The 24,172-nt window shown below is 40.7% G+C and overlaps 1 protein-coding gene across 5 annotated transcripts in view; it reads left to right on the forward strand.

The window, feature by feature from the left end:
* RSBN1L (round spermatid basic protein 1 like) overlaps nt 1-24,172 on the forward strand; it is a 79,996-nt gene that overhangs the window by 51,557 nt on the left and 4,267 nt on the right. Inside the window, exons 4-7 of one of the 5 annotated variants that reach the window (XR_016231710.1) lie at nt 8,553-8,670; nt 14,469-14,606; nt 16,294-16,436; nt 23,079-23,246. Coding sequence is in view for 2 of the 5 variants with exons in the window: in XM_051849725.3 (XP_051705685.3) it covers nt 14,469-14,606; nt 16,294-16,436; nt 23,079-23,246 (449 nt within the window). In the remaining 3 variants the exon portion in view is untranslated. Of the gene's footprint in view, nt 1-8,552; nt 8,671-8,930; nt 8,982-14,468; nt 14,607-16,293; nt 16,437-23,078; nt 23,247-24,172 lie in introns of all 5 variants that reach the window. The other 4 variants (XR_016231711.1, XM_051849725.3, XR_016231709.1 and 1 more) reach the window with 4 other exon arrangements.

A 24,172-nucleotide genomic window follows, 5' to 3' on the forward strand; every position in this document is an offset into this window, starting at 1 on the left:
GCTTCAGGCCAGGGCGTTAACCCGCTGCGCCACCCCCCTATAATTTCTTTATCCAGTCTTCAGTTGACAGGTATTTAGATTGATTCCTTGTCTTAGCTATTGTGAATTGAGCTGCAATAAATATGGGGGTGCAGATAACTCTCATATGCTGATTTCATTTCCCTTGGCTAAATTCCCATGAGTGGAATGGCTGGGTGATATGGTAGGTCTGTTTGCAGATTTCTGAAGTATCTCCAAACTGATTTCCATAGTGGTTTTACCAGTTTACTTTCCCATGAACAGTGGATTAGGGTACCTTTTTCCTCACATCCTTGCCAGCATTTGTTTATAGATTTCTGTATGAAGCCATTCTAACTGGGGTGAGGTGAAACTTTATTGTGGTTTTGATTTGCATTTCCCTGATAGCTAATGATCCTGAGCATTTTTTCATGTGTCTGTTGGCCATTTGAATTTCCTGTTTTGAAAAAGGTCTGTTTAAGTTGTTGGACCATTTCTTAACTGGGTTGTTTGTTTTTGTTGTTCTTGTTGTGGAGTTTCTTGATCTCTTTATATATTCTGGTTATTAATCCTTTATCAGTTGCATTGTTTGCAAATAATTTCTCCCATTCTGTCAATTGCCTCTTCACTTTCCTGTTTCTTTCTTTTTTTTTTTTTTTTAATTTATTTTTTTTACTTGAAAGAGTTAACACACAGAGAGAAAGAGAGATGGGGTTGGGAGAGAAAGAGAGAGAAAAGTCTTACATCTGTTGGTTCACTCCCCAGTTGGCCACAGCAGCTGGAGCTGTGCCAGTCTGAAGCCAGGAGCCAGGAGCTTCTTCTGGGTCTCCTACGTGGCTGCAGGGCCATCTTGGTCCATCTTCTGCTTTCCTAGACCACAGCAGAGAGCTGGATCAGAAGTGGAGCAGCCAGGACTGGAACTGTTGCCCGTATGGGATTCCTGCACTGCAGGTGGCGATTTACCTGCTAAGTCACCATGCTGGCCCCTGCTGAGTGTTTCTTTTGCAGTACAGAAGCTTCTCAATTTGATGTAATCCCATTAGTCAATTTTGGCTTTGATTGTCTGTGCCTCTGGGGTCTTTTCCAAGAACTCTATGCCAATGTCTTTCAGAGTTTCCCCAATGTTCTCTAATAATTTGATGGTATCAGGTCGTAGATTTAGGTCTTTAATCCATTTTGAATGGATTTTGGTGTAAGGTGTAAAGTAGAGGTCTTGCTTCATACTCCTGCATGTGGAAATCTAATTTTCCCAACACCATTTGTTGAAGAGACTGTTCTTGCTGCAGGGATCGGTTTTAGCTCCTTGGTCAAATATAAGTTGGTTGTAGATGCTTGGATTTATTTCTGGTGTTTCTGTTCTGTCCCATTGGTCTATCCATCTGTTTTTGTAACAGTACCAAGCTGCTTTGATTATAATGGCCTTTGTAGTATGTCTTGAAATCTGGTATTGTGATGCCTGCAGCTTTGTTTTTGTTGTATACAAGTGCTTTAGCCATTCAAGGTCTCCTTTGTTTCCATATGAATTTCAACATCATTTTTTCTAGATCTCAGAAGAATGTCTTTGGTATTTTGATTGGTATCACATTGAATCTGTAAATTGCTTTTAGAAGAATGGACATTTTGATGATATTGATTCTTCTAATCTATGAACATGGAAGATTTTTTCCATTTTTTTGTTATCTTCTATTTGTTTCTTTAATGTTTTGTAATTCTCATCATAGAGATCTTTGATATCCTTGGTTAAATTTATTCCAAGGTATTTGATTTTTTTTTAGCTATTGTGAATGAGATTGATCTTAGAAGTTCTTTTTCATCAGTGGTATTGTCTGTGTATACAAAGGCTGTTGATTTTTGTGTATTGATTTTATATCCTGCTACTTTACTGATCGCTTTTATGAGTTCCAAGTCTCTTGGTGGAGTCTTTGGAATCCCCTTTATATATAATCATGTCATCAGCAGATAGGGATAGTTTGACTTCTTAATTCCCAATTTGAATCTCTTTGTTTTCTATTTGTTGTCTAATGGCTCTGGCTAAAACTTCCAGGACTATATTGAATAGAAATGGCGAGAGTGGGCATCCTTGTCTTGTTCCAGATCTCAGTGGGAATACTTGCAACTTTTCCCCATTCAATAGGACACTGGCCATGGGTTTGTCATAAATTGCCTTGATTGTGTTGAGAAATGTTCCTTCTATACTCAGTGTGCTTAGAGTTTTCATCATGAAAGGGTGCTGTATTTTATCAAATGTTTTCTCTTCATCTATTGAAATAATCATATAATTTTTGTTCTTCACTTTGTTAATATGATGTATCACATTGATTTGAGAATGTTGAACCATCCTTGCCTACCAAGGAGAAATCCCACTTGGTCCAGTTGAATAATCTTTCTGATGTTTTGTTGGATTCGATTGGCCAAAATTTTGTTGACAATTTTTGCGTCTAGGTTCATCAGGGAAATTGGTCTGTAATTCTCTTACTCTGTGGTATTTTTTTCCTGTTTAGGAATTAAGGTGATACTGCCTTCATAGAAAGGATTTGAGAGGATTCCCTCCCTTTCAATTGTTTTGAATAACTTGAGAATTTGATTTAGTTTGTTTTTTTTTTTTTTTTTTTTTTTTTTTTTTTTTTTTTTTTTGACAGGCAGAGTGGTTCACCCTCCAATGGCCGCTGCGGCTGGTGCACCACGCTGATCTGAAGCCAGGAGCCAGGTGCTTTTCCTGGTCTCCCATGGGGTGCAGGGGTGAAGCACTTGGGCCATCCTCCACTGCCTTCCCGGGCCACAGCAGAGAGCTGGCCTGGAAGAGGGGCAACCAGGACAGATCTGGTGCCCCGACTGGGACTAGAACCCGGTGTGCCAGCGCCGCAGGCGGAGGATTAGCCTATTGAGCTGCAGTGCTGGCTGTCTTTGTCTCTTTTTAATGGTTTGTGTGTTAAAGTCTATTTTGTCTGTTATTAGGATGACTACACCAGCTCTTTTTGGTTTCTGTAGCATGGAGTATCTTCTTCCCATCCTTTCACTTTCAGTCTGCGTGCATCTTTGTTGGTGAGATGTGTCATAGGCAGCAAATAGGTGTTTTTTTTTTAATCCATTCAGTCAGTCTGTGTCTTTTAACTGGAGAGTTAAGGCCATTTACATTCAAGGTGACTGGTGATAAGCATCGACTTTGCCCTGCCATTTTTCCATAAATATTCCTATTTTTTTACTTTGGATTTCCTTTGTACTTTTCCTGAGAGCTTTCCTTCCTTAACCTTCTTTTGTAGTGATGACCATGTGTCTGTGTTACTGTGTGCAGCACATCCTTAAGCATCTTCTGCAGGGCTGGTGGTGAAAAATTCTTTCAGTTTCTGTTTGTCATGGAAGGTCTTTATTTCACCTTAGTTCATATATGAGAGCTTTGCAGTGTATTGTATTCTGGGTTGACTTTTTTTTCTCTTAGTTCTTGGACTATATCTCGCCATTCTCTCCTAGCCTGTAGGGTTTCTGATGAGAAGTACGCTGTGAGTCTAATTGGAGATCCTCTGAAAGTAGTCAGGTGTTTCTCTTGTGCACATTTAGAATCTTTTCTTTATATTTTACTGTGGAGAGTTTGAATACAATGTGTTGTGGTGAAGATATTTTCTGGTCATGTCTATTAGGAGTTCTGTGTGCTTCCTTTCCTTGGATGCCCCTTTCTTTCTCCAAATTGGGGAAATTTTCTGTTATTATTTCACTGAAAAGGCCTCTTTCACGCTTCAGGAACTCCTAGAACCTGTATGTTGGGTCGTTTGATAATATCCTGTAGATTCCCAAGTGTTCTTTAGTTTTCTAATTTCTTCTTCTTGTGTGTGGTCTGACTATATAATTTCCTGTGCTTTGTCTTCTAAGTTAGATATTCTTTCTTCTGCCTCACTGTTGTTAAGGCTCTCCACTGTATTTTTTTATTTGTTCTATTGAATTCTTCATTTCCATGATTTCATTTTGATTTCTCTTTAAGATCTCAATTTCATGGAAGAGATTTTCTTTCATGTCATGCATGGATTTCATTAGTTCGTGCATTTGCCCTGGCACCCAAACAGGAGACTCAGGACACATCAGAAAGATTACTTCTATGTAATCCTATGATTTTTTTTTTTTTAATTTCATTTCTGGCATTTCTTTGATCTCATCATCTTCACAATCTAGTTTTGAGGTGTTGTGTTCTTTTAGGGTGTCACATTGTCTTGCTCTTGTTTCTTGGATTAGTGTGTTTGTTATTCGGCATCTGTGGGGATGCTCGTTGGTTTCTTCTTTGATTTTTCACTGTGGCAGCTTTTATCTTTGGACTATGTCTGATTGTATTAGTGGAGTGTCTGCTTTCAGTGAATACCTTGAGTCCTGTGGTGTGAGTGACCAGGGAGATCTGTTCAGTGCTCCAGAGTGAAGGACTTGTCTGATGTGACATGTTTGGCATGTGAAAATTTTTTTTTTTTCCCATCAGAGGGGACATTTCTTCTTGTCTCTTGGCATAGGCATACTCAGCTCTTCTCCTCAAAGGAGACCAGTGCCTGGGTATTCCCCCAGTTGAGTATATTATTTGTCCGCTCTGCCACAAGGACCACATGAGGGATTTGTGCAGTCCTCAGCGTAAGTTCACATTCCCCAGCAATGTCTCAACAGGTAACCTAGGAGCCCTGATTGTTTAGAGGCTCCCACAATGACTGCTCAGTGTCCCGGACACACTCTGAATCCTCCCACGCAGCCTCAGTGATTTCAGAGTCCTGGCACACAGCCTCCCACTATCACAGACACCCAGCCTCCTGCCTGTTCTCCTCACCAGACTCAGGAGTTTTTGCTTGGCTGGTTGCTGGGCACGGGCACTGAGGTAGCAGTATTAAAATAGAGTTTCACTTAATGTCAACCATAAATAAAGCAAGTTGTAGGTAGTGAACTCAAATGAATGTTCTAGGGGTTGCTCAGGAATAAAGCTTGCTGTCGTGATGGCTTCTCATTTACTACCAAGTTCAGTGGGTGAAGTTTAGTACAATCTGCTCTAGTCATGACATGGTAATGCTTCTATGGAGCAGAAGGAAGCAGAATAGTAGAAAAAAAATTCATGTTGTAAAATTTTTAAATCAAGAACTGTCCTTTTTACCTTTTCTATGCTGAAAAATCTTTGATCCAGATAAAAAAATTAAGTCCAATAAAGAAGTATTCAAAAAAATATAGAAACACGAGAAGAGAAAGTAGAATGAAGTTGGTAGAGAAGAATGGTGAGAATCCACCCTTTATTCTTCTTATGTAATCTTAGTTAGGAAAATACTTTTAGCATCATTAAAGAAATTAATAATGGTAATGGGGGATCTTTGTAATTAATTAGCATTATTCTTTAATGGGTAAAATTATATATATGTTGTTTAAATATGTATTTTGTTTTCCTGTATTTTAATATTAAAAACTGTAGAAAAAGTGAAGCTTATAATGTAAATAATCCATTAAATTTGAATTTTCAAGACAGGTCCTCGTATGTTAAATTTTAAATCAGACCCAGAGAGTGACTGCTACCAGCTCAGCTGCTGTGTGTTTTGTGCTGTAATAATTCACAGCGATGATGTGAAAAGCATCCCCTAGATTGCGCAGCTTCATGGGCCAGGCTACCAATGACGTGTGGAAGCCCACACCAAGTCTGTGTTGAGTTTGCATCCCAGTGATACTGGATTCCCTTCCCTACCCTTCTCATTTCCATTTCCATTTCCCTTCTATAAAGCCAGAGCAACCAAAATAATTTGTCCTGATTCTGTGGAAATGAAAAGATGACAAATTATGTAGCTGATTCTGTGATCTTTACAGTGATAATATTAATCACATTCATATTACTTTCTGTCCTAGATGGTAGGGATATAGAAAGGCAAGTAAAAGAGGAGTTTCATCTGTCAGGAAATAAATGAGATTTCTTTATTGTCACTTCATATTTAAACAGTCTGCACTCTTAACCCTAAGAATAGTGAGAAATTATGAAAACCGGAACAGTTGTTTTATTGTTCCTTCAATTCCAAACTCTTATTTTTTTAAAAAAGATTTAATTATTTATTTGAAAGAATTACAGAGAGAGGAGAGACAGAGATTTTCTTTCTATCTGCTGGTTCACTCCTCAAATGGCCACAAGCCCTGGCCAAGGCCAGGAGCTTCATCTGAGTTTCCTGTTTGGGTGCCAGGGCCCAAGTAGTTGGGCTGTTTTCTGCTGATTTCCCAGACACATTAGCAGGAAGCAGAATCGGAAGTGGAGCAGCCAGGACTCAAACTGGTACCCATATGGGATGCCGGTGCTGCAGACGGTAGCTTAACCCACTGTGCTACAGTGCTGGCCCCCCAATTCCAAACTCTACTTTTATTTTATTCTGGTTCTAAATTGTTTCTTAGGAAACTTATGTCAACATATTAATTGATGATTGAATGTCTACTCTTTTGATAATGAAGCTATTAATAAATATGATCTAATCTGATTTGCTGAATTCATTCTAGGGTCGTTCACTGTGTTAGTTTGTAGGTATATAACACAGTTTGATGTACCATTCTTGAAACATTGCTTGCATTTGTCCTGAATTTCCATTTTGAATAATTGTGCCTACCCTATCCTCCTCAAATACTTACGTACTCTACAAAGTATTACCATGGTAGGCACCATATGCTCTGAGAAAGGAGCTTTATTCCCCTTTAATGGATTAATTTTAATAATGGATAATAATACTCCTACTTTCATTATTTTGTTTTAAGTTACGTGCATGTTTTTGGAATACACTGAATAAATGTCAGTACCTATTTTGAGTTGAAAGTATACGCTGAATGTGATGGGAAATAGCTCCCCCTTGTGGCACACTCACTTGAGTTTAGATTGCCTTAGCAATGTGATGAGAAGGAGTTGCTTTTAAAAATAGGGAATTCCTCTCTCCCTGCTCTTCCTTTTCAAAACAAAACAATAACAAAAACAAAAACAGCATAATTGAACCTACAGTCTCATCTGCCTTCCCCTCAATTTTTGGCTGTAATAATTATCTGTGTATTTTCTTCAAATTAATGCTGATACAACTTTATATATATATACATATATGTATTCTGCAATTATTGTATATTACTTATTTAAGTGTTCTAAGGAACTTTTAATATCATGGAATGTTGATAGAGATACCAAAACAACTACAAAAAACCTGGTTTTGAAGTCAAAATAGTTTATGTAATGCTAGACCAAATAAGTTGATTTGTTCTGAGGCTTCAAGGAAACTTTAATAGCTAGTATGTGTGATGGTCCTCCCAAACAAGAAGTGTTTTCCAAACTTGTTGGACTATAGAATCCTCTCTCAAGGAACACATTTTCAGAAACAGCAAATTGAAATGTGTCATTCTTTTTGGTTTTAAAAATTACTTACTCTTACGCTTTTTGCTTCTTCCTTTGTTGCAGCAGTTTTTATAATTAACAAAACAATATTAAGTCTTTTGGATTTCTTTTGGAGAATGTATTAACTGTTAGGAAGGCTACTTTTTTTTTTAAATGTTGGAAGTAGACCTCAGAATCACAGGTTTTTTTTTTTTAAGATTACTTTTTATATGATTAATGAATGGAATTTTAGTTTAACATAGTTCATTTTTTGCTGATAATAGCTTCTAAAATTTTTTATTACCCATTGACAGTAGGTACAAGAAATCTATTTCCTGTTTTTTCTTTCCCTTTATAACATTTATAGAGAACATACAAAGGGAAAAGTAAAAGCACAGGCACAATGGTCATGGGAGGAAATTTAGATTAAAAATACTGTAAAAGACAATGTTACAGATAAACTCTGGCAAAAATACGCATTTAAGTGTCCTGCCTGTCTTTATTGCGTTCCTTTTGAGAGATCTACAAGTATACATAAATTAAGATGACCCATCTATCTGAGTATAGTCTTTGTAATTCAGTGTATTTTTTTAAAAGATTTATTTATTTGAAAGTCAGAGTTACACAGAGAGAGGGAGAGGAAGAGAGAGAGAGAGAGAGAGAGAGAGAGAGAGAGAGAGAGAGGCGTTCCATCCACTGATTCACTCCCCAGTTGGCCGCAATGGCTGGAACTGTGCCGATCCGAAGCCAGGAGTTTCTTCCAGGTCTCCCATGTGGGTGCAGGGGCCCAAGCATTTGGGCCATCCTCTATTGCTTTCCCAGGCCATAGCAGAGAGCTGGATTGGAAGTGGAGCAGCTGGGATTTGAACCGGTGCCCATATGGGATGCTGGCACTGCAGGCGGCAGCTTTACCTGCTGTGGCACAGTGCTGGCCCGTGTGTTTCTTTTTTAGAAAACAAATATATATTTTAAAGCAGTGACATGTTTTGATTTCTTTCTGGTTAATTTTTAATTGTTTTTTAAGATTTACTTATTTATTTGAAAGTCAGAGTTACACAGAGAGAGGAGAGACAGAGAGAAAGAAAAGTCTTCTATCCTTTGGTTTACTTCCCAATTGGCTGCAATGGCCGGAGCTGTGCCAGACCGAAGCCAGGAGCCAGGAGGTTCTTCTGGGTCTCCCATATGGGTGCAGGGTCCCAAGCATTTGGGCTGTCTTCTCTTTTCCCAGGCCATAGCAGAGAGCTGGATCAGAAGTGGAGCAGCCGGAACTTGAACTGGCGCCCATAAGGGATGCCAGCACTGCAAGGGGCGGCTTTACCTGCTACGCCACAGCGCCGGCCCCTCAGGTTAGTTTTTTGAACAACATCAAACTGATGGTTTGATTAATCTTTACTGAAGTGAGCAGAGCACATTAATCTCACATCCAGTGTCATGAGAATACAAGGTTTTCCAGATAAGTGATTTTTTTATAGATAATGGAAGCATACAGCTTTAAGTATCGAGATTTTAATAAAGATATACAGCTCTTACTGAACATGTACAACGTAATTTAACTCTTTTTAGTCCTGGTTTGTCATTATGATATTACAATACTGATTCCCTGCAGGGTACCTGAAGTTGTCTTTGCCTCTCGCCTTCCCCCTTCTCTTCTGAAGAGGTTAGTTCTAATTGTGCCTAATGTAGGAGCATGTATGTAAGAGGAGACTTTATGAATCATGGTTTTGTGGCAGTTATTTGGACTGTTTAGAGATTCTACCTGTACCTTCCTCCCTGACCCCACTGACTAAGTGTTTTGTTTATTTTTTTAATTTTTAGTTAGTTTTTAACAGATTCAGTACGGTTTGTAGACATAATTCTAAGAATAAAATGATATCCCCCCCCCCGCCCCGCCCCGCTTTTTCTCTTCCCTGTTCCCTTGGGTTCTTCAGTCAGAAATGCTGTATGTATGTGGTTTTTTTTTTTTTTTTTTTTTTTTTTTTTAGCAGTTTTTACAAATTTATTTATTTGAAAGGAAGAGTATGGAGGTAGAGAGAGAGGTCTTTCATCACTGGTTCACTCCCCAAATGGCCTCAACGGCTAGAGCTTGGCCAATCCGAAGCTAGGAGCCTGGAGCTTCATCAGGGTCTCCCATGTGGGTGCGGGGACCAAGCATTTGGGCCATCTTCTATTGCTTTCCCAGGCCATAGCAGAGAGCTGGACCGGAAGAGGAGCAGCCGGGACTAGAACCGGTACCCATATGGAATTGCTGGCACTGCAGGCAGCGGCTTTACCTGCTATGGCCATAGTGCCCGCCCATATATATGATTTTTAGAGAATTTAAGGCTTATGCTCTTATGATATTATAGATTCAATTTTATTTTATATAATAGGACAATTGCAACTGTTTGCTATATAATATTTTAATAAAACAAGCGTCACCAAAATCAAGAAATATTTACATTTTTGTGAAAAGATTGTGGATTTTTTGTGTTTTAACAGTGTAAGTTCATTTCATATATTTCATCAGGAGCTATATACTTTTTAAATACGAATACTTTGTTATTTGAAATTTGCCATGTTTAAAACATTGAAGTAAACAATATCAGTCTATTTTGTATGGATTTGAGATTGAGTTACTAAACAAAAATTGTATATAATTAAAAGGTATAGTATATTTTATAATTCAAATCACTTTTACAAATTCAGATTTTGATTTTAATTTAATATTTTATTTTTAATTTTTTTAAAGATCTATTTATTTATTTTAAAGTCAGAGTTACACAGAAAGAGGAGAGGCAGAGAGAGAGAGGTCCTCCATCTGATAATTCACTCCCCAACTGGCTGCAATGGCTGGAGCTGTGCCGATCCAAAGCCAGGAACCAGGAGCCTCCTCTGGGTCTCCCATGTGGGTGCAGTGCCCTAAGGACTTGGGCCATCTTCCACTGCTTTCCTAGGCCATAGCAGAGAGCCGGACCGGAAGTGGAGCAGCTGGGACTCAAACCGGCACCCATATAGGATGCCAGCACTGTATGTCAGGGTGTTAACCCACTGTGCCACTGCACTGGCCCCTAAAATTTGATTTTAAATATAAATGCATTTGATTGTATCCAATTGGTTATCATAAATTGTTAATATTTGCAGAATAAATGTTTTGAAAAATCACTGTTTTTTTAAACATGATGGCTGAGAATACAGTTTTTTGTAAGGTCATATTTCCTAGTATAATTTACTTTTTTTTTTTTTTTTTTTGACAGAGTGGACAGTGAGAGAGAGAGAGAGAAAGGTCTTCCTTTGCCGTTGGTTCACCCTCCAATGGCTGCCGCGGCTGGCGCACTGCGCTGATCCGAAGGCAGGAGCCAGGTGCTTATCCTGGTCTCCCATGGGGTGCAGGGCCCAAGCACTTGGGCCATCCTCCACTGCACTCCCGGGCCACAGCAGAGAGCTGGCCTGGAAGAGGGGCAACCGGGACAGAATCCGGCGCCCCGACCGGGACTAGAACCCGGTGTGCTGGCGCCGCAAGGCGGAGGATTTAGCCTATTGAGCCACAGCGCCGGTCTACCTTTTTTTTTTTTTAAAAAAAGATTTATTTGAGAGGGAGAGAGGAAGGGGGAGGGGGGGGAGAGAGAGAGAGAGAGAGAGAGAGAGAGAGATAGAGATAGAGATATCTTCCATCTGCTGGTTCATTCTCCCAAATGGTTGCAGTGGCTAGGGCCGGGACCAGCTGAAGCCAATAGTTTCATAGAGGTTTCCCACACGGATATAGGGGTACAGGTTTTTGGACCATCTTCTGCTGCTTTCCCAGGCACATTATCAGGGAGCTGAATCAGAAGTGGAGCAGCTGCAATAGTAACTGGTGCCCATAAAGAATGCCAGCATTGCAGGCTGTGGTGTAAGGTGCTATGCCACAACACCAGCCCCTAACTTTGGTTTTAATAGTGGGCAAATTGGATTTATTTTGTACTTAGAACAAATTTTGGTTAAAAGGAAGAGAGACTTTAGTTTTTTTGTTTTTGTTTTTTTTTTTTTTTTAAGATTTATTTATTTATTTGAAAGAGTTACAAAGAGGCAGAGGCAGAGAGAGAGAAGTCTTCTATCTGCTGGCTCACTCCTCAGATGGCTGCAATGGCCGGAGCTGGGCTAGACTGAAGCCAGGAGCCAGGAGCTTCTTCCAGGTCTCCCACGTGGGTGCAGGATCCCAAGGTCTTGAACCATTTTCTACTACTTTTCCAGGCCATAGAAGAGAGCTGGATTGGATGCGCAGTAGCTGGGGCTTGAACTAGTGCCCATATAGGATGCCGGTACTACAGGCCCCAGCTTTACTCACTTCACGACAGCGCTGGCCCCTTTCATTTTTGGAATAGTAAATTATGTCCTTAATCTACTTGTATGAATTATGCCAGGAGGTGGGGAGAACTAACCATAAAGTTTCAATTAGAATATTTGATACTATAATACTAGTAGAATTTGTATTATTTTTTTTTTTTTTTTTTTTTGACAGGCAGAGTGGACAGTGAGAGAGAGAGACAGAGAGAGAAAGGTCTTCCTTTGCCGCTGGTTCACCCTCCAATGGCCGCCGCTGCAGCCGGCGCACCGTGCTGATCCTGGCAGGAGCCAGGAGCCAGGTGCTTTTTCCTGGTCTCCCATGGGGTGCAGGGCCCAAGCACCTGGGCCATCCTCCACTGCACTCCCTGGCCATAGCAGAGAGCTGGCCTGGAAGAGGGGCAACCGGGACAGAATCCGGCGCCCCAACCGGGACTAGAACCCGGTGTGCCGGCGCCGCAAGGTGGAGGATTAGCCTATTGAGCCACGGCGCCGGCTCGAATTTGTATTATTTTTAAAATTCAGCTTCTCCCCAAAATCCTTTGAACTGTATGTGGATTCTAATAGGATAATGCTTTAACAAAAAATCATCAAAATCAGCAGCCCCAAACTAGACTTAGGATGAGGGGGGAAAAAAATCAAGGTTCTAATTTATACAGTTTGTAATGTTAAAATTTTTTTTCTTTTTAGGATTTATTTTATTTATTTGAAAGGCACAGTAGAGAGTGGGGGAGAGAAGAAAGAGAGAGGGCGCTTTCATCAGCGAGTTCACCTCCCATATACCTGCAACAAACAGGGCTGGGCCAGACTGAAGCCAGGAGGTGCAGGAGCTTCTTCCAGTCTCCCACGTGGGTTTCAAGGGCCCAGACACTTGGGCCATCCTCCACTGGTTTCCTAGGCGCAATAGCAGGGAGCTGGATCAGAACTGGAACAACTGGGACTTCAACTGGCACCCAACTGGGATGCTGGCATTGTAGGTGGCAGCTTTACCTGCTGTGCTACAACATGGGCCCCTCATGTTAAAATTTTTAATGTTTAAGTTTGTACTAATTTAGACATGGGTTTCATTTTATTTATTCCTCTCCTAATGCCACTCCCTCTGCATCATGATAAACTGCCCACATTATTTAGTTGGTCTTTGTTAATAGTGTGATATGGGAGAATGAACCAGCTTGATGGCTAGGAGTTACATGATTCTGACTTTGTTAGAACTAGTTAAGTGATTTAGATGAAATATCTGATATAAGCCAGACAAAGAAACTTATACACAGGAAGTTGACATGTACGATGTGGAACTAGTATCTCCCTAGTTGACTTTTAGTAGCAAAATGACATATTTCAAAACACTTGGAAAATTTGTATTTTAAGTATTGTTTGCTTTCACTTTCATAATATCCATGTGCTTTCTCAAATATGATCATTTGTACATGTAAAACAGCCCACAAATTCAGTTTCTTTTTCTTAACAGAATTGACATGTTATATTGTGGTGAATTTGATACAGTTCAGATCGAAAACCTTAGCTGTGTTAGATTGCCTTACAAAAGTGTATATTGATGCCGGATTTTCTTATGGTGGTTCTGTTAGTGCATCTAAATATCTAGAAAACTACTGTAGAGTCAGGTTTTAACTCTAGCTTTCCATATAGGAAGTGATAGGAACTTACAGGAGACAGGAAAATGATGAGACCAGGAGCTGATGGGGGTACAGATCCCCAGTCTTGTAACCTGGGGCTTAAAGAATGGTTTGAGATGCTGAGAAGTGAATGTTTGACAATTCGTGACTACTTAAGAATTCTTGGAATTCTGCTAAATAAGCTTATTAAGGCATTCACATGTCAGTATTATACTGCTTTTTTGATTAAGCTAAAAATAAAATGTCTTAATCTAATTATTCCAATTGAATTTTTATTGCCATATTTCTGGAGATATGTGAGTTGGGCTATAAATTTCTATGATGTGATGACAGGTTGACTATCTAGGTTAACCTAGCAGATAAGACTGTTTTAAAACTGGGATAATCCTGGGCAGTGTGGGACAAATTTGTCTCCTAAATTTATTGACCATAAAGGCTAATGCAGAGGAAAAGGATAATTAGAATTTTGCTTAAAGTTTATGAAAATAAGTTTTTTTCCTTAAAATAAGACTCATCTTGTTTAGTAGTGTTAGTATCTGAAAACACATAGCTTTCTTTGTCAGGATTTAAAAGTGCTTATGAAAATTTAGGTATTAATGAATCTTGAGGTACAGGTTGCTTTATGGTGGCTATTTGAATGCCACTCATTTGCAAGCACTTAAAACATAGTTTTAAGTTTTCAGCAATCTTAGGTGAAACATTCTGGTTAAGGAAATGAATGCTTAAGAGTGGATTTCTGAGGCCGGCGCCGCGGCTCAATAGGCTAATCCTCTGCCTTGCGGCGCCGGCACACTGGGTTCTAGTCCCGGTCGGGGTGCCGGATTCTGTCCCGGTTGCCCCTCTTCCAGGCCAGCTCTCTGCTGTGGCCCAGGAGTGCAGTGGAGGATGGCCCAAGTGCTTCATCCCTGCACCCCATGGGAGACCAGGAGAAGCACCTGGCTCCTGCCTTCGGATCAGTGCGGTGCACCGGCCGCAGCGGCGGCCATTGGAGGGTGACCCAATGGCAAAGACCTTTCTCTCTGTCTCTCTCTCTCTCTCTCACTGTCCACTCTGCCTGTGTAAAAAAAAAAAAAAAGGATTTCTGAAGGTCACATAGCTGTCTTGTTTTGCTTGCCTCGTAGAAGTGTTCTGATATTCTGAAGACTTGTTATTACACAGTGACAGCAAGTATTACTGTGTATATAACTCGCAACTGAATTTCTGTTCTTCAGGTGAAAAGAACATATTCTCATGGTACTTACAGAGCTGGCCCAATGCGACAAATCAGCTTGGTGGGAGCCGTTGATGAAGAAGTGGGAGACTACTTCCCTGAGTTCCTTGACATGCTGGAAGATTCACCGTTTTTAAAAGTAAGGAAAGAATCCCAGCAATTGAAATTGTGGATATTATTCTAATCTAACAAGTGATCCAAATGAACAGCTGTTTCAGAATTAGAAAGATTTTGGTTTTATTTGAATTGAAGGAAAGGAGATAATTAGAGTAATTCTTGAGAAGTGTGGACATGCAACAGGTCCTGATCGTAATGGCAAAAGTTAAATGGCAGACCAGAGGACAACCCTTACCTGTTGCCACTGTGGGAAATCAGTTTTCATGTGTTTGTGAGCTCTTCATAAACTGAGCACTGAAGGATTTAAGCATAGGAAAGATGCCTACTAAATTAAAATGTTTAGGGCAGAGGAGTGGTAATTGGCATTGTGGAAAACTGGCCTGGGAAATTGCACGTCTGCATTTCTGCCTCCGCTGTCCCTAGCTTGATTAGCAAGCACTCTCTGGGCTTCTGTTTCTTCATTCATAATACGAGGTATTTTGACCATATAGCTTAATACTCCTTTAAAGTCGGAGTTTTAGCTAGCTAGGTTCCCTTTCTTTTTTTATTAAAAAAGCAGCTTCTGTATTCCTGGAAATATTTCTTACTGTGGGTTGCTGGGACTGTCCCACTGAGAAATCATTGAGCTGTGTAATTAGTTAATTATTTAATCGCTAATTCAAAGGTCAGTGGGAACCCACATTAAAATTTGGGGTTCAAGTGAGCAGCAGAATGTGACAAGGTTATTTTATCTAAAATACCAGATAATTTGTTGAACATTTCTTTTTTTTTCATTTTCTGCAATTTCTCCCAACTAGTTACATCATTAGTTTCATTTGTTATTGAATATTTTGAAAAAAAAAATCAATATTATTTAGTTTTTCCAAATTTAATTTTCAAAGCAAGTAAGCTAAAAAATCCATTGTTTCTAGAGAAATTTGAGAATCCTTCCTCACTTTCTCACAACTCCTTCTCCACCCACTATGTTTTTTTTTTTTTAAAGATTTATTTATTTATTTGAAATGCAGAGTTACAAAGAGGCAGAGGCAGAGTGAGAGAGGTCTTCCATCTGCTTACTTACTTCCTAAATGGCTTCAATGGCCTGAACTGGGCCAGATCAAAACAAGGAGCCAGGACTTCTTCCAGGTCTCCCACATGGGTGCTGGGGACCAAGGTTTTGGGCCATCTTCTACTGCTTTCCCAGGCCATAGCAGAGAGCTGCATTGGAAGCGGAGCAGCCGGGACTTGAACTGGTGCCCATATGGCATGCTGGCACTGTAGACAGGAGCACCCCGCTATATCTTTTGAAATATTTTAATCTGTGGTTTAGACTAACAGAGTCTCTTTAAGAAACTACTAAACAGAAGTAAATTTTGGTTTTCTTCTTAGTTTTGTTAGGTTACAATTGTCATCAAAGTATCTTTCTTAAAATTCAAATTTGTTCATTTTTATAGATTCTCATGGAGAACACTTGATTTTGTTATCAAATTGTTAGCATCTTGTGATCCTTGGGTCTGGCAGAAGAAAGAGTAACAAGTGAGGATGAGGGAAGAGCATAATTATTCTCTTAGTATGTTTGAAATATAATTTTTGACACAAAAGTAAATGAATATATATTGATATATATTTCAAATGCTTAAGGATAAAGTTGTATATGAAAGCATGAGGGAAGCAATATTTGAAGGTGTACTTTGAGAATAATTGATTTCTAAATAATTATTTGTCTCTAGTGTACACTGCCATGGGGGACACTGTCTAGTCTAAAACTAGAGAGTCGAAAAGATAGTGATGATGGGCCCATCATGTGGGTACGTCCAGGAGAACAAATGATCCCTGTGGCTGATATGCCAAAGTCACCTTTCAAAAGGAAAAGGTATGTCCAAGGGTGTGTGTGTGTGTGTGTGTGTGTGTGCATTTAAAATTGGAGGAAGGAAAAGTTTAGAGCGTAATTGGAGTATAAATTTAAAAATACCTATACATGCTGATATTTGTTATAAAACACTAAATATAAATAAGACACAAGAAACAGGCAAATGACAAGTTATAATTAGAAGTGGAAAAAATACCAGAGATAAACTATTTTGAAATAAATGTAACAAGAAGTATTCAAAACATGTGTTAAGAAAAGACATTTTATCAAAGATGTAAAATGACTAAAACAATTAGATTCACACTTCTAGCACCAGTTAAAATGATTTTAAAGTTTATAAGGAAACTTTATCTGTATAATACAAATAGTAAGAACAATTTCACTTCATCATTGTTAGATTTCAGTAAACTATTGTATTAAAAAGAATGTTTATAAAAAAGAAAACTGGAACAGAAGATAAGAAAGGGATACTTATATTATTAGGTATTAAATTACTATAAAAAGTAGATCATTTAACAGGATACACTTCAGAAGTAGATCTGAATACTAGGAGCTTCATATATGAGTGTTGGGGTTGGAGGGAGGAAGATTTATTCAAGTGAATAATGCTAGTGGAATTGGCAGTCTATCTGAATGAAAACAAAGCAGAGCTCCTGTCTCATAGAAGAAAAATTAGAGACTGTTTCAGGCTGGTAAGGCTGTATATACTGTTGAAAGGAAAGAGAGGTGCTGTAGTAATTTTGTGCAAAAAAAAATGACAATAGCCTTTTATAAAACTTGCAACATAATAATTCTTCAATCTAGGAGGCTTACTTTTGGGAATTTTACCCAAGGCATAAAAACACTAAAGATAAGCATGTAAAAATGTTAATTGTAGCATTGTTTGCAGTGAGAGAAAACATAAACATGACTTGAATGCCCAATCAGCAGGGGAATGGTTGAATATATTAGATACACTTAATTTTTTTTTTTTTTTTTTTTTTTTGACAGGCAGAGTGGACAGTGAGAGAGACAGAGAGAAAGGTCTTCCTTTGCCGTTGGTTCACCCTCCAATGGCCGCTGCGGCCAGCGCACCGCGCTGATCCGATGGCAGGAGCCAGGTACTTATCCTGGTCTCCCATGCAGGTGCAGGGCCCAAGCACTTGGGCCATCCTCCACTGCACTCCCTGGTCACAGCAGAGAGCTGGCCTGGAAGAGGGGCAACCGGGACAGAATCCGGCCCCGACCGGGACTAGAACCCGGTGTGCCGGCGCCACAAGGCAGAGGATTAGCCTAGTGAGCTGCGGCGCCAGCCATTAGATACACTTAAAAAGTTTTTAAATTCATTTTAAAAATGCATAGATAGATGGAGATTTCTTATTTACTGGTTCAATCCCCAAATGCTTACAACAGCTGGGGTTAGGGCAGTGGAAGCCATGAGTTAGGAATTCAAGCTGGATTTCCCATGGTGGTGGAAGGGACCCAGGTACTTCAGCCATCACCCATTGCCCAGGAAGCTGGAAACAGGAGTGGAGCCAGAAATTGAACCCAGGCTGTCTGATAGGGGACACAGGCTAGACCACTCAATCCCATTTTGTATATTCTTATCCAAGAATATGAGAAGGGGCTGGTGTTGTTGTGTAGTGGGTTAAGCCACTACCTGCAATGCTGGCATCCAGTGTGGGTTGCTGGTTCAAGTCCCTGCTGTACCACTTCTAATCTAGTTCCCTGCTAATGTGCCTGGGAAGAGAGCAGAAGATGGCTCAGGTCCTTGGGTCCCTATACCCATATGGAAGACCCAGATGGAGTTCCTGACTCCTGGCTTTGACTTGATCCAGCCCTGGTTGTTGCAGCCCATAAGAGGAACCAGTGAATGGAAGATATCTCTCTCTGTCTCTCCTTCTCTCCCTGTAACTCTGCCTTTTAAATAAATAAATAAATAAATATATATATTTTTTTGACAGGCAGAATGGACAGTGAGAGAGAGAGACAGAGAGAAAGGTCTTCCTTTTGCCGTTGGTTCACCCTCCCAATGGCTGCCGCGGCGGGCGCATTGTGCTGATCCGAAGGCAGGAGCCAGGTGCTTCTCCTGGTCTCCCATGGGGTGCAGGGCCCAAGCACTTGGGCCATCCTCCACTGCACTCCCTGGTCACAGCAGAGAGCTGGCCTGGAAGAGGGGCAACCGGGACAGAATCCAGCACCCCAACTGGGACTAGAACCCAGTGTGCTGGCGCCACTAGGTGGAGGATTAGCCTATTGAGCCACGGCGCCGGCCAATAAATAAATCTTTTAAAAAATCATTAAATAGCTAAAAAATAGAATTTTTATGCTTTTCATCTGGAAAAATATCCATGATACTTGAAAAAGAGCAAAATGTGGAATAATGTATCTAGTATGCTTCTATTTTTATGAAAAAAAATCCCATGTGTAAAGATATATATAAACTAGAATATATTTATAATATATAATATATATATTTATATATATATATAAACTAGAATAAGGTGTGGAGAATAATGTGCACTAGGTTAATATCGGTAGGAATGGAGGGAGTGATGCAGAGGGAGATACCAGCTTTTTCTTTAGAGAACTAAAATGATTTTACTGGGTCTAACGATTACTTTTTTGACAATTTTAAACAAAGATTTATGTATTTTAAGGGCAGAATTAGAGAAAGAGAGAAATCTTCCATCTGTTGGTTCACTCTTAAAATGGTTGCAACTGCTGGAGCTGGGCCTAGCTGAAGTCAGGAGCCAGGGGCTTCCTCTGCGTCTCCCACATTATTGCAGGGGCCCATGCATTTGGGCCATCTTCTGCTGCTCTCCCAAGGACATAAGCAGGGAAGTGGATTGGAAGTGGAGCAGCTGGGACTCGAGCTGGCGCACACATGGGATTCTGGTTCTGAAGGTGGAGGATTAACCTACTATGCCACTGCACTGACCCCATTGTTTTGTTTGTTTGTTTGTTTTGATAAAGACTTTATTTATTTACTTGAGAGAGAGAGTTACAGACAGAGAAAGGGAGAAACTGAAAGGTCTTCCATCTGCTGGTTCACTCCCCAAATGCCACAGTGGCTGCAGCTGTGCCAATCTGAAGCCAGGAGCCAGGAGCTTGGCTCCCACTTGGATGCAGGGGCCTGAGCACTTGGCCATCTTCCACTGCTTTCCCAGGCCATAAGCAGAGAGCTGGATTGGAGGAGGAGTAGCTGGGACACGAACCAGCAACCCATATGCCGGCACAGCAGGTGGAGGCTTAGCCTACTACAGCAGCGCTGGCCTCTGATTATTAATTAAAGAAAATTATTGAGTAAACTGTAAGTTGCCTGATGACAGAGGTTTCTGATGGCATATTCCTATGTGACTTTAGCATCTGAACAGTGTTTGATACATACTAAACAATTGGATGAATGAAATTGTACAAATTAATTTGTAAGTTGTTAGTAAAATTGACATGTTCTCAGTGGTTCTTAACTTTTTTGGGAGGATCAGTCTTGAAGTTTCTTCTCGGAACAATGCAGATGTACACAAACTTTCAGAGATAGTTTAAAGGGGGTTCATTAGCCCCCTGAGGAACTTCCATGTACCTAAGGGTTTATAACCATAGTATTTGTGATGATTTAACATCATACTGTAAACCCACCAATGATAACACTGTGCCTGGCACTGTGCTAAGTCTGTATGTATTTTAATTCATTAGAAGATGGTGTTTATGACACAAATTTATGGGCTTTTGAAGGCCTTGTAGTTTCTCACAGGAAGTAACAATATTATGTAGTTTCCTGACACACATAGAACATGAAGCACAAAGAGCAAAAACAGTATCATATGTTTGTATATGTATTAAAACTGTAATGCAGGGGTATACAAAGAGCAGTAAGTAGTAGACATTAAAAACAGGAATTCAGAATGGCCCCTAGGAAAAGAGACTAGGGGAAGAGGAAAAAATTATGAGGGTAATTCAGAGCTGTCTCTGGAAGCAACAGAAAAACCATAGAGGGACATAAATAAGATGACGACTCTCAGCCTCAGTCCTCTCATCCCTTTCCCCTTCGGCCATTTTTGCAATGAGTAGTGCTGTGTTAGCAGCAGTAGCTTCTGTAAGGTTAGGATCTCATTTGCCACTACCTAGGTAGCATTTGGCATATAGTACCTACAATGTGTCTTTTTTTTTTTTTTTAAGTATTTTACTTATTTATTTAAGAGATAGAGTTACAGACAGTGAGAGGGAGAGCCAGAAAGGTCTTTCATCCGCTGGTTCACTCCCCAAATGGTCACAATGGCCAAAGCTGGCCCCATCTGAAGCCAGGAGCTTCTTCCAGGTCTCCCACGTGGGTACGGGGCCCAAGGACTTAGGCAGTCTTCTACTGCTTTCCCAGGCTATAGCAGAGAGCTGGATGGGAAGAGGAGCAGCCAGGACTAGAACTGGCACCTATATTGTATGCTGGCGCCACAGGTGGAAGATTAATCTGTGCCACGGCATCAGCCCCACAATGTATCTTCTATAAATAAGTAGTAATTTCATTTTTTTTTTTTTTTTGACAGGCAGAGTTAGACAGTGAGATAGAGAGAGAAAGGTCTTCCTTCCGTTGGTTTATCCCCAAATGGCCACTACAACTGGCATGCTGCGCCGATCCGAAGCCAGGAGCCGGGTGCTTCCTCCCGGTCTCCCATGTGGGTGCAGGGCCCAAGCACTTGGGCCATCCTCCACTGCCTTCCCAGGTCACAGCGAGAGCTGGACTGGAAGAGGAGCAACCAGGACTAGAACTTGGGGTCCTAGCACCGCGCAGAGGATTAGCCAGGTGAGCCACGGCGCCAGCCAGAATTACATTTTAAAAAGTTATCTGTTCTAGGGCTGGTGCTGTGGCGCAGTGGGTTAAAGCTGTGGTCTGAGGCACCAGCATCCATGTGGGCACTGGTTCTAGTCCCAGCTGCTCCTCTTCCGATCCAATTCTCTGCTATGTCCTGGGAAAGCAGAAGATGACCCAAGTCCTGGCTGGGCCCGCGCTGCGGCTCAATAGGCTAATCCTCCACCTGTGGTGCCGGCACACCGGGTTCTAGTCCCAGTCGGGGCACCTGGTTCTGTCCCGGTTGCCCCTCTTCCAGGCCAGCTCTCTGCTGTGGCCCGGGAAGGCAGTGGAGGATGGCCCAAGTACTTGGGCCCTGCACCCCATGGGAGACCAGGAGAAGCACCTGGCTCCTGGCTTCGGATCAGCGCGATGCGCCGGCCACAGCGGCCATTGGAGGGTGAACCAACGGCAAAGGAAGACCTCTCTCTCTGTCTGTCTCACTGTCCACTCTGTCTGCCAAAAAAAAAAAAAAAAGAAAGAAGATGACCCAAGTCCTTGGGCTCCTGCACCGTGTGGGAGACCCAGAAGAAGCTCCTGGCTCCTGGCTTCAGATCGGTGCAGCTCCGGCCGTTGTCGGCCATCTGGGGAGTGAACCAGCGGATGGAAGACCTCTCCCTCTCTGTCTCTACCTCTCTCTGTAACTCTTTCAAATAGATAAAATAAATCCTTTTTTTAAAAAAGTTATCTGTTCCAGATGTGAGGTTACTACATAAAGATCATGGAAAATGCATATTGTAAAGCAACTGTGCATGGTTTCAAAATTCTTTTGTCATTAAAATAAACATATTTTAATTCTGTTTTTCCATGAACTTTTTAAAGCCCTCCCTCCTATCTTGTGTTAAGCCACCTGATCTGAGTGCAGGCATAAGTAGACCCAAACTTTGGGCAAAGATTCTGGAGACAGCAGTGTCCTTTTACCCCAGTGTAAGCTTGAATTTGTGGATAGTAATAATCCTGTGCATGCATATGTATGATAAAATTTAATATAACTTAGGTACAGTAAGATACTAGCAACTAATAAAATAGAACAGTTTTAACAATATACTATAATAAAAGTTATATGAATGCAGTTTCTTCTCTCGCTATCAAAATCTTACTGTAATTTTGCCTTTTTATATAAAGAAAACATTTATGGCTTCTCTTTGGCATATCTAAATTACCAATATCACTATTCATGAGCTTTGGGACTATTATTAAATAAAATAAGGGTTACTTGAACAGAAGCCCTGTGATACTCTGACAGGTGTTTTGATAGTAGAGATGGCTACTCAGGGACTAATGGGTGGGAGCATGTTGATGCACTGGACAAAGCATGATCAGGTCCAGAGTGGAATGGAGTGGGATGGTGCGAGATTTCATCATGCTGCTCAGTTTGACGTGCAGTTTAACACTTAATAAATTGTTCATTTCTATAATTTTCCATTTAATTTCTTAGGCCCACAGATAACTGAAACAGTGGAAAGCAAAACAACAGATGAGGGTTTGCCCTGTGTAGGGAAACCTGGGCAAATCACACCATCTACCTGTAAATTAGTTTGTTAACCACATATACGTGTATTTCCTCATAATTGTCACTTTTGTGAGGGGCATATGAGAACAAAGAAGGGACTATATGTGTGTTTTTTGTTCGTGTTCATTTAAAAGATAAAACTCGAAATGCCTTAAGAAATATCTTATTGTACTTTCACCTTTTCACCTAAAGCAAATACTTTATGGCAGAGCAGGTGATTTTAAATCCTTTTTGTCTGAATATGTGATTAGTGAATATCTGATGTTGTTGAAGTGTCAGTATACAAGTGTAGCTTACTCTTTTTGAACAGAACGACCAATGAAATAAAAAACCTTCAGTACCTACCTCGAACTAGTGAGCCTCGTGAGATGCTCTTTGAAGACAGGACAAGAGCTCATGCAGATCACATAGGACAAGGTTTTGAGCGACAGACGACAGCTGCTGTTGGAGTGCTGAAGGCTGTACACTGTGGAGAGTGGTATATACACCTACGGCTGTTTTAATGAAAAGCTTCTAGGCTTCTAAACTTTTTCTAGGAAAGTTTCTTCGTAACTTCTTATTATGAGAAAAAAGCTTCATTATTTCCCTGTATTGGGATGTCCTAGTTATATAATTACACTAAAGATTTTAAATTGTAAAAATCTAGTACAAGTCATTTGTGTTGAGAGAAATGTAATTTCATTTTCTCTGTAACATGAAGACAAAAGAATGTTGAGAACATTCAAAATCTTCCTCACCAACTGCTTTTGAGATATATAGTTAAATATTGCCATATGTTACCATGGTTACCCTGCTGTCCTTTATATAACATTAGAAGGTACTCCCTCTAGTAATCACTATTCTATCCTCTACTGTTTTTTTAAGCTTCCATATATATGTAACTGAGAACATGTGGGATTTGTCTTTCTGTACCTGACTTCTTTCCTATATGACATCCTTGATTTATAATCTTTCTACAGTACTTTGTTTTTTTATTTATTTATTTATTTATTTGACAGGCAGAGTGGACAGTGAGAGAGAGAGACAGAGAGAAAGGTCTTCCTTTGCCGCTGGTTCACCCTCCAATGGCCGCCGTGGCCGGCGCGCTGCGGCCGGCGCACCGCGCTGATCCGATGGCAGGAGCCAGGATCCAGGTGCTTTTCCTGGTCTCCCATGGGGTGCAGGGCCCAAGCACCTGGGCCATCCTCCACTGCACTCCCGGGCCACAGCAGAGGGCTGGCCTGGAAGAGGGGCAACCGGGACAGAATCCGGCGCCCCAACCGGGACTAGAACCCAGTGTGCCGGCGCCGCTAGGCGGAGGATTAGCCTAGTGAGCCGCGGCGCCGGCCTCTACAGTACTTTGAACTTTAGAACTAACTTAATTCTACAAATGTTAACCTTAACTTTAAAACAAAACACCTGCCC

The sequence above is a fragment of the Oryctolagus cuniculus genome, chromosome 3 (assembly GCF_051225735.1).
Source record: "Oryctolagus cuniculus isolate XC-2025 breed Fujian yellow rabbit chromosome 3, ASM5122573v1, whole genome shotgun sequence".
Lineage (NCBI taxonomy): Eukaryota > Metazoa > Chordata > Mammalia > Lagomorpha > Leporidae > Oryctolagus > Oryctolagus cuniculus.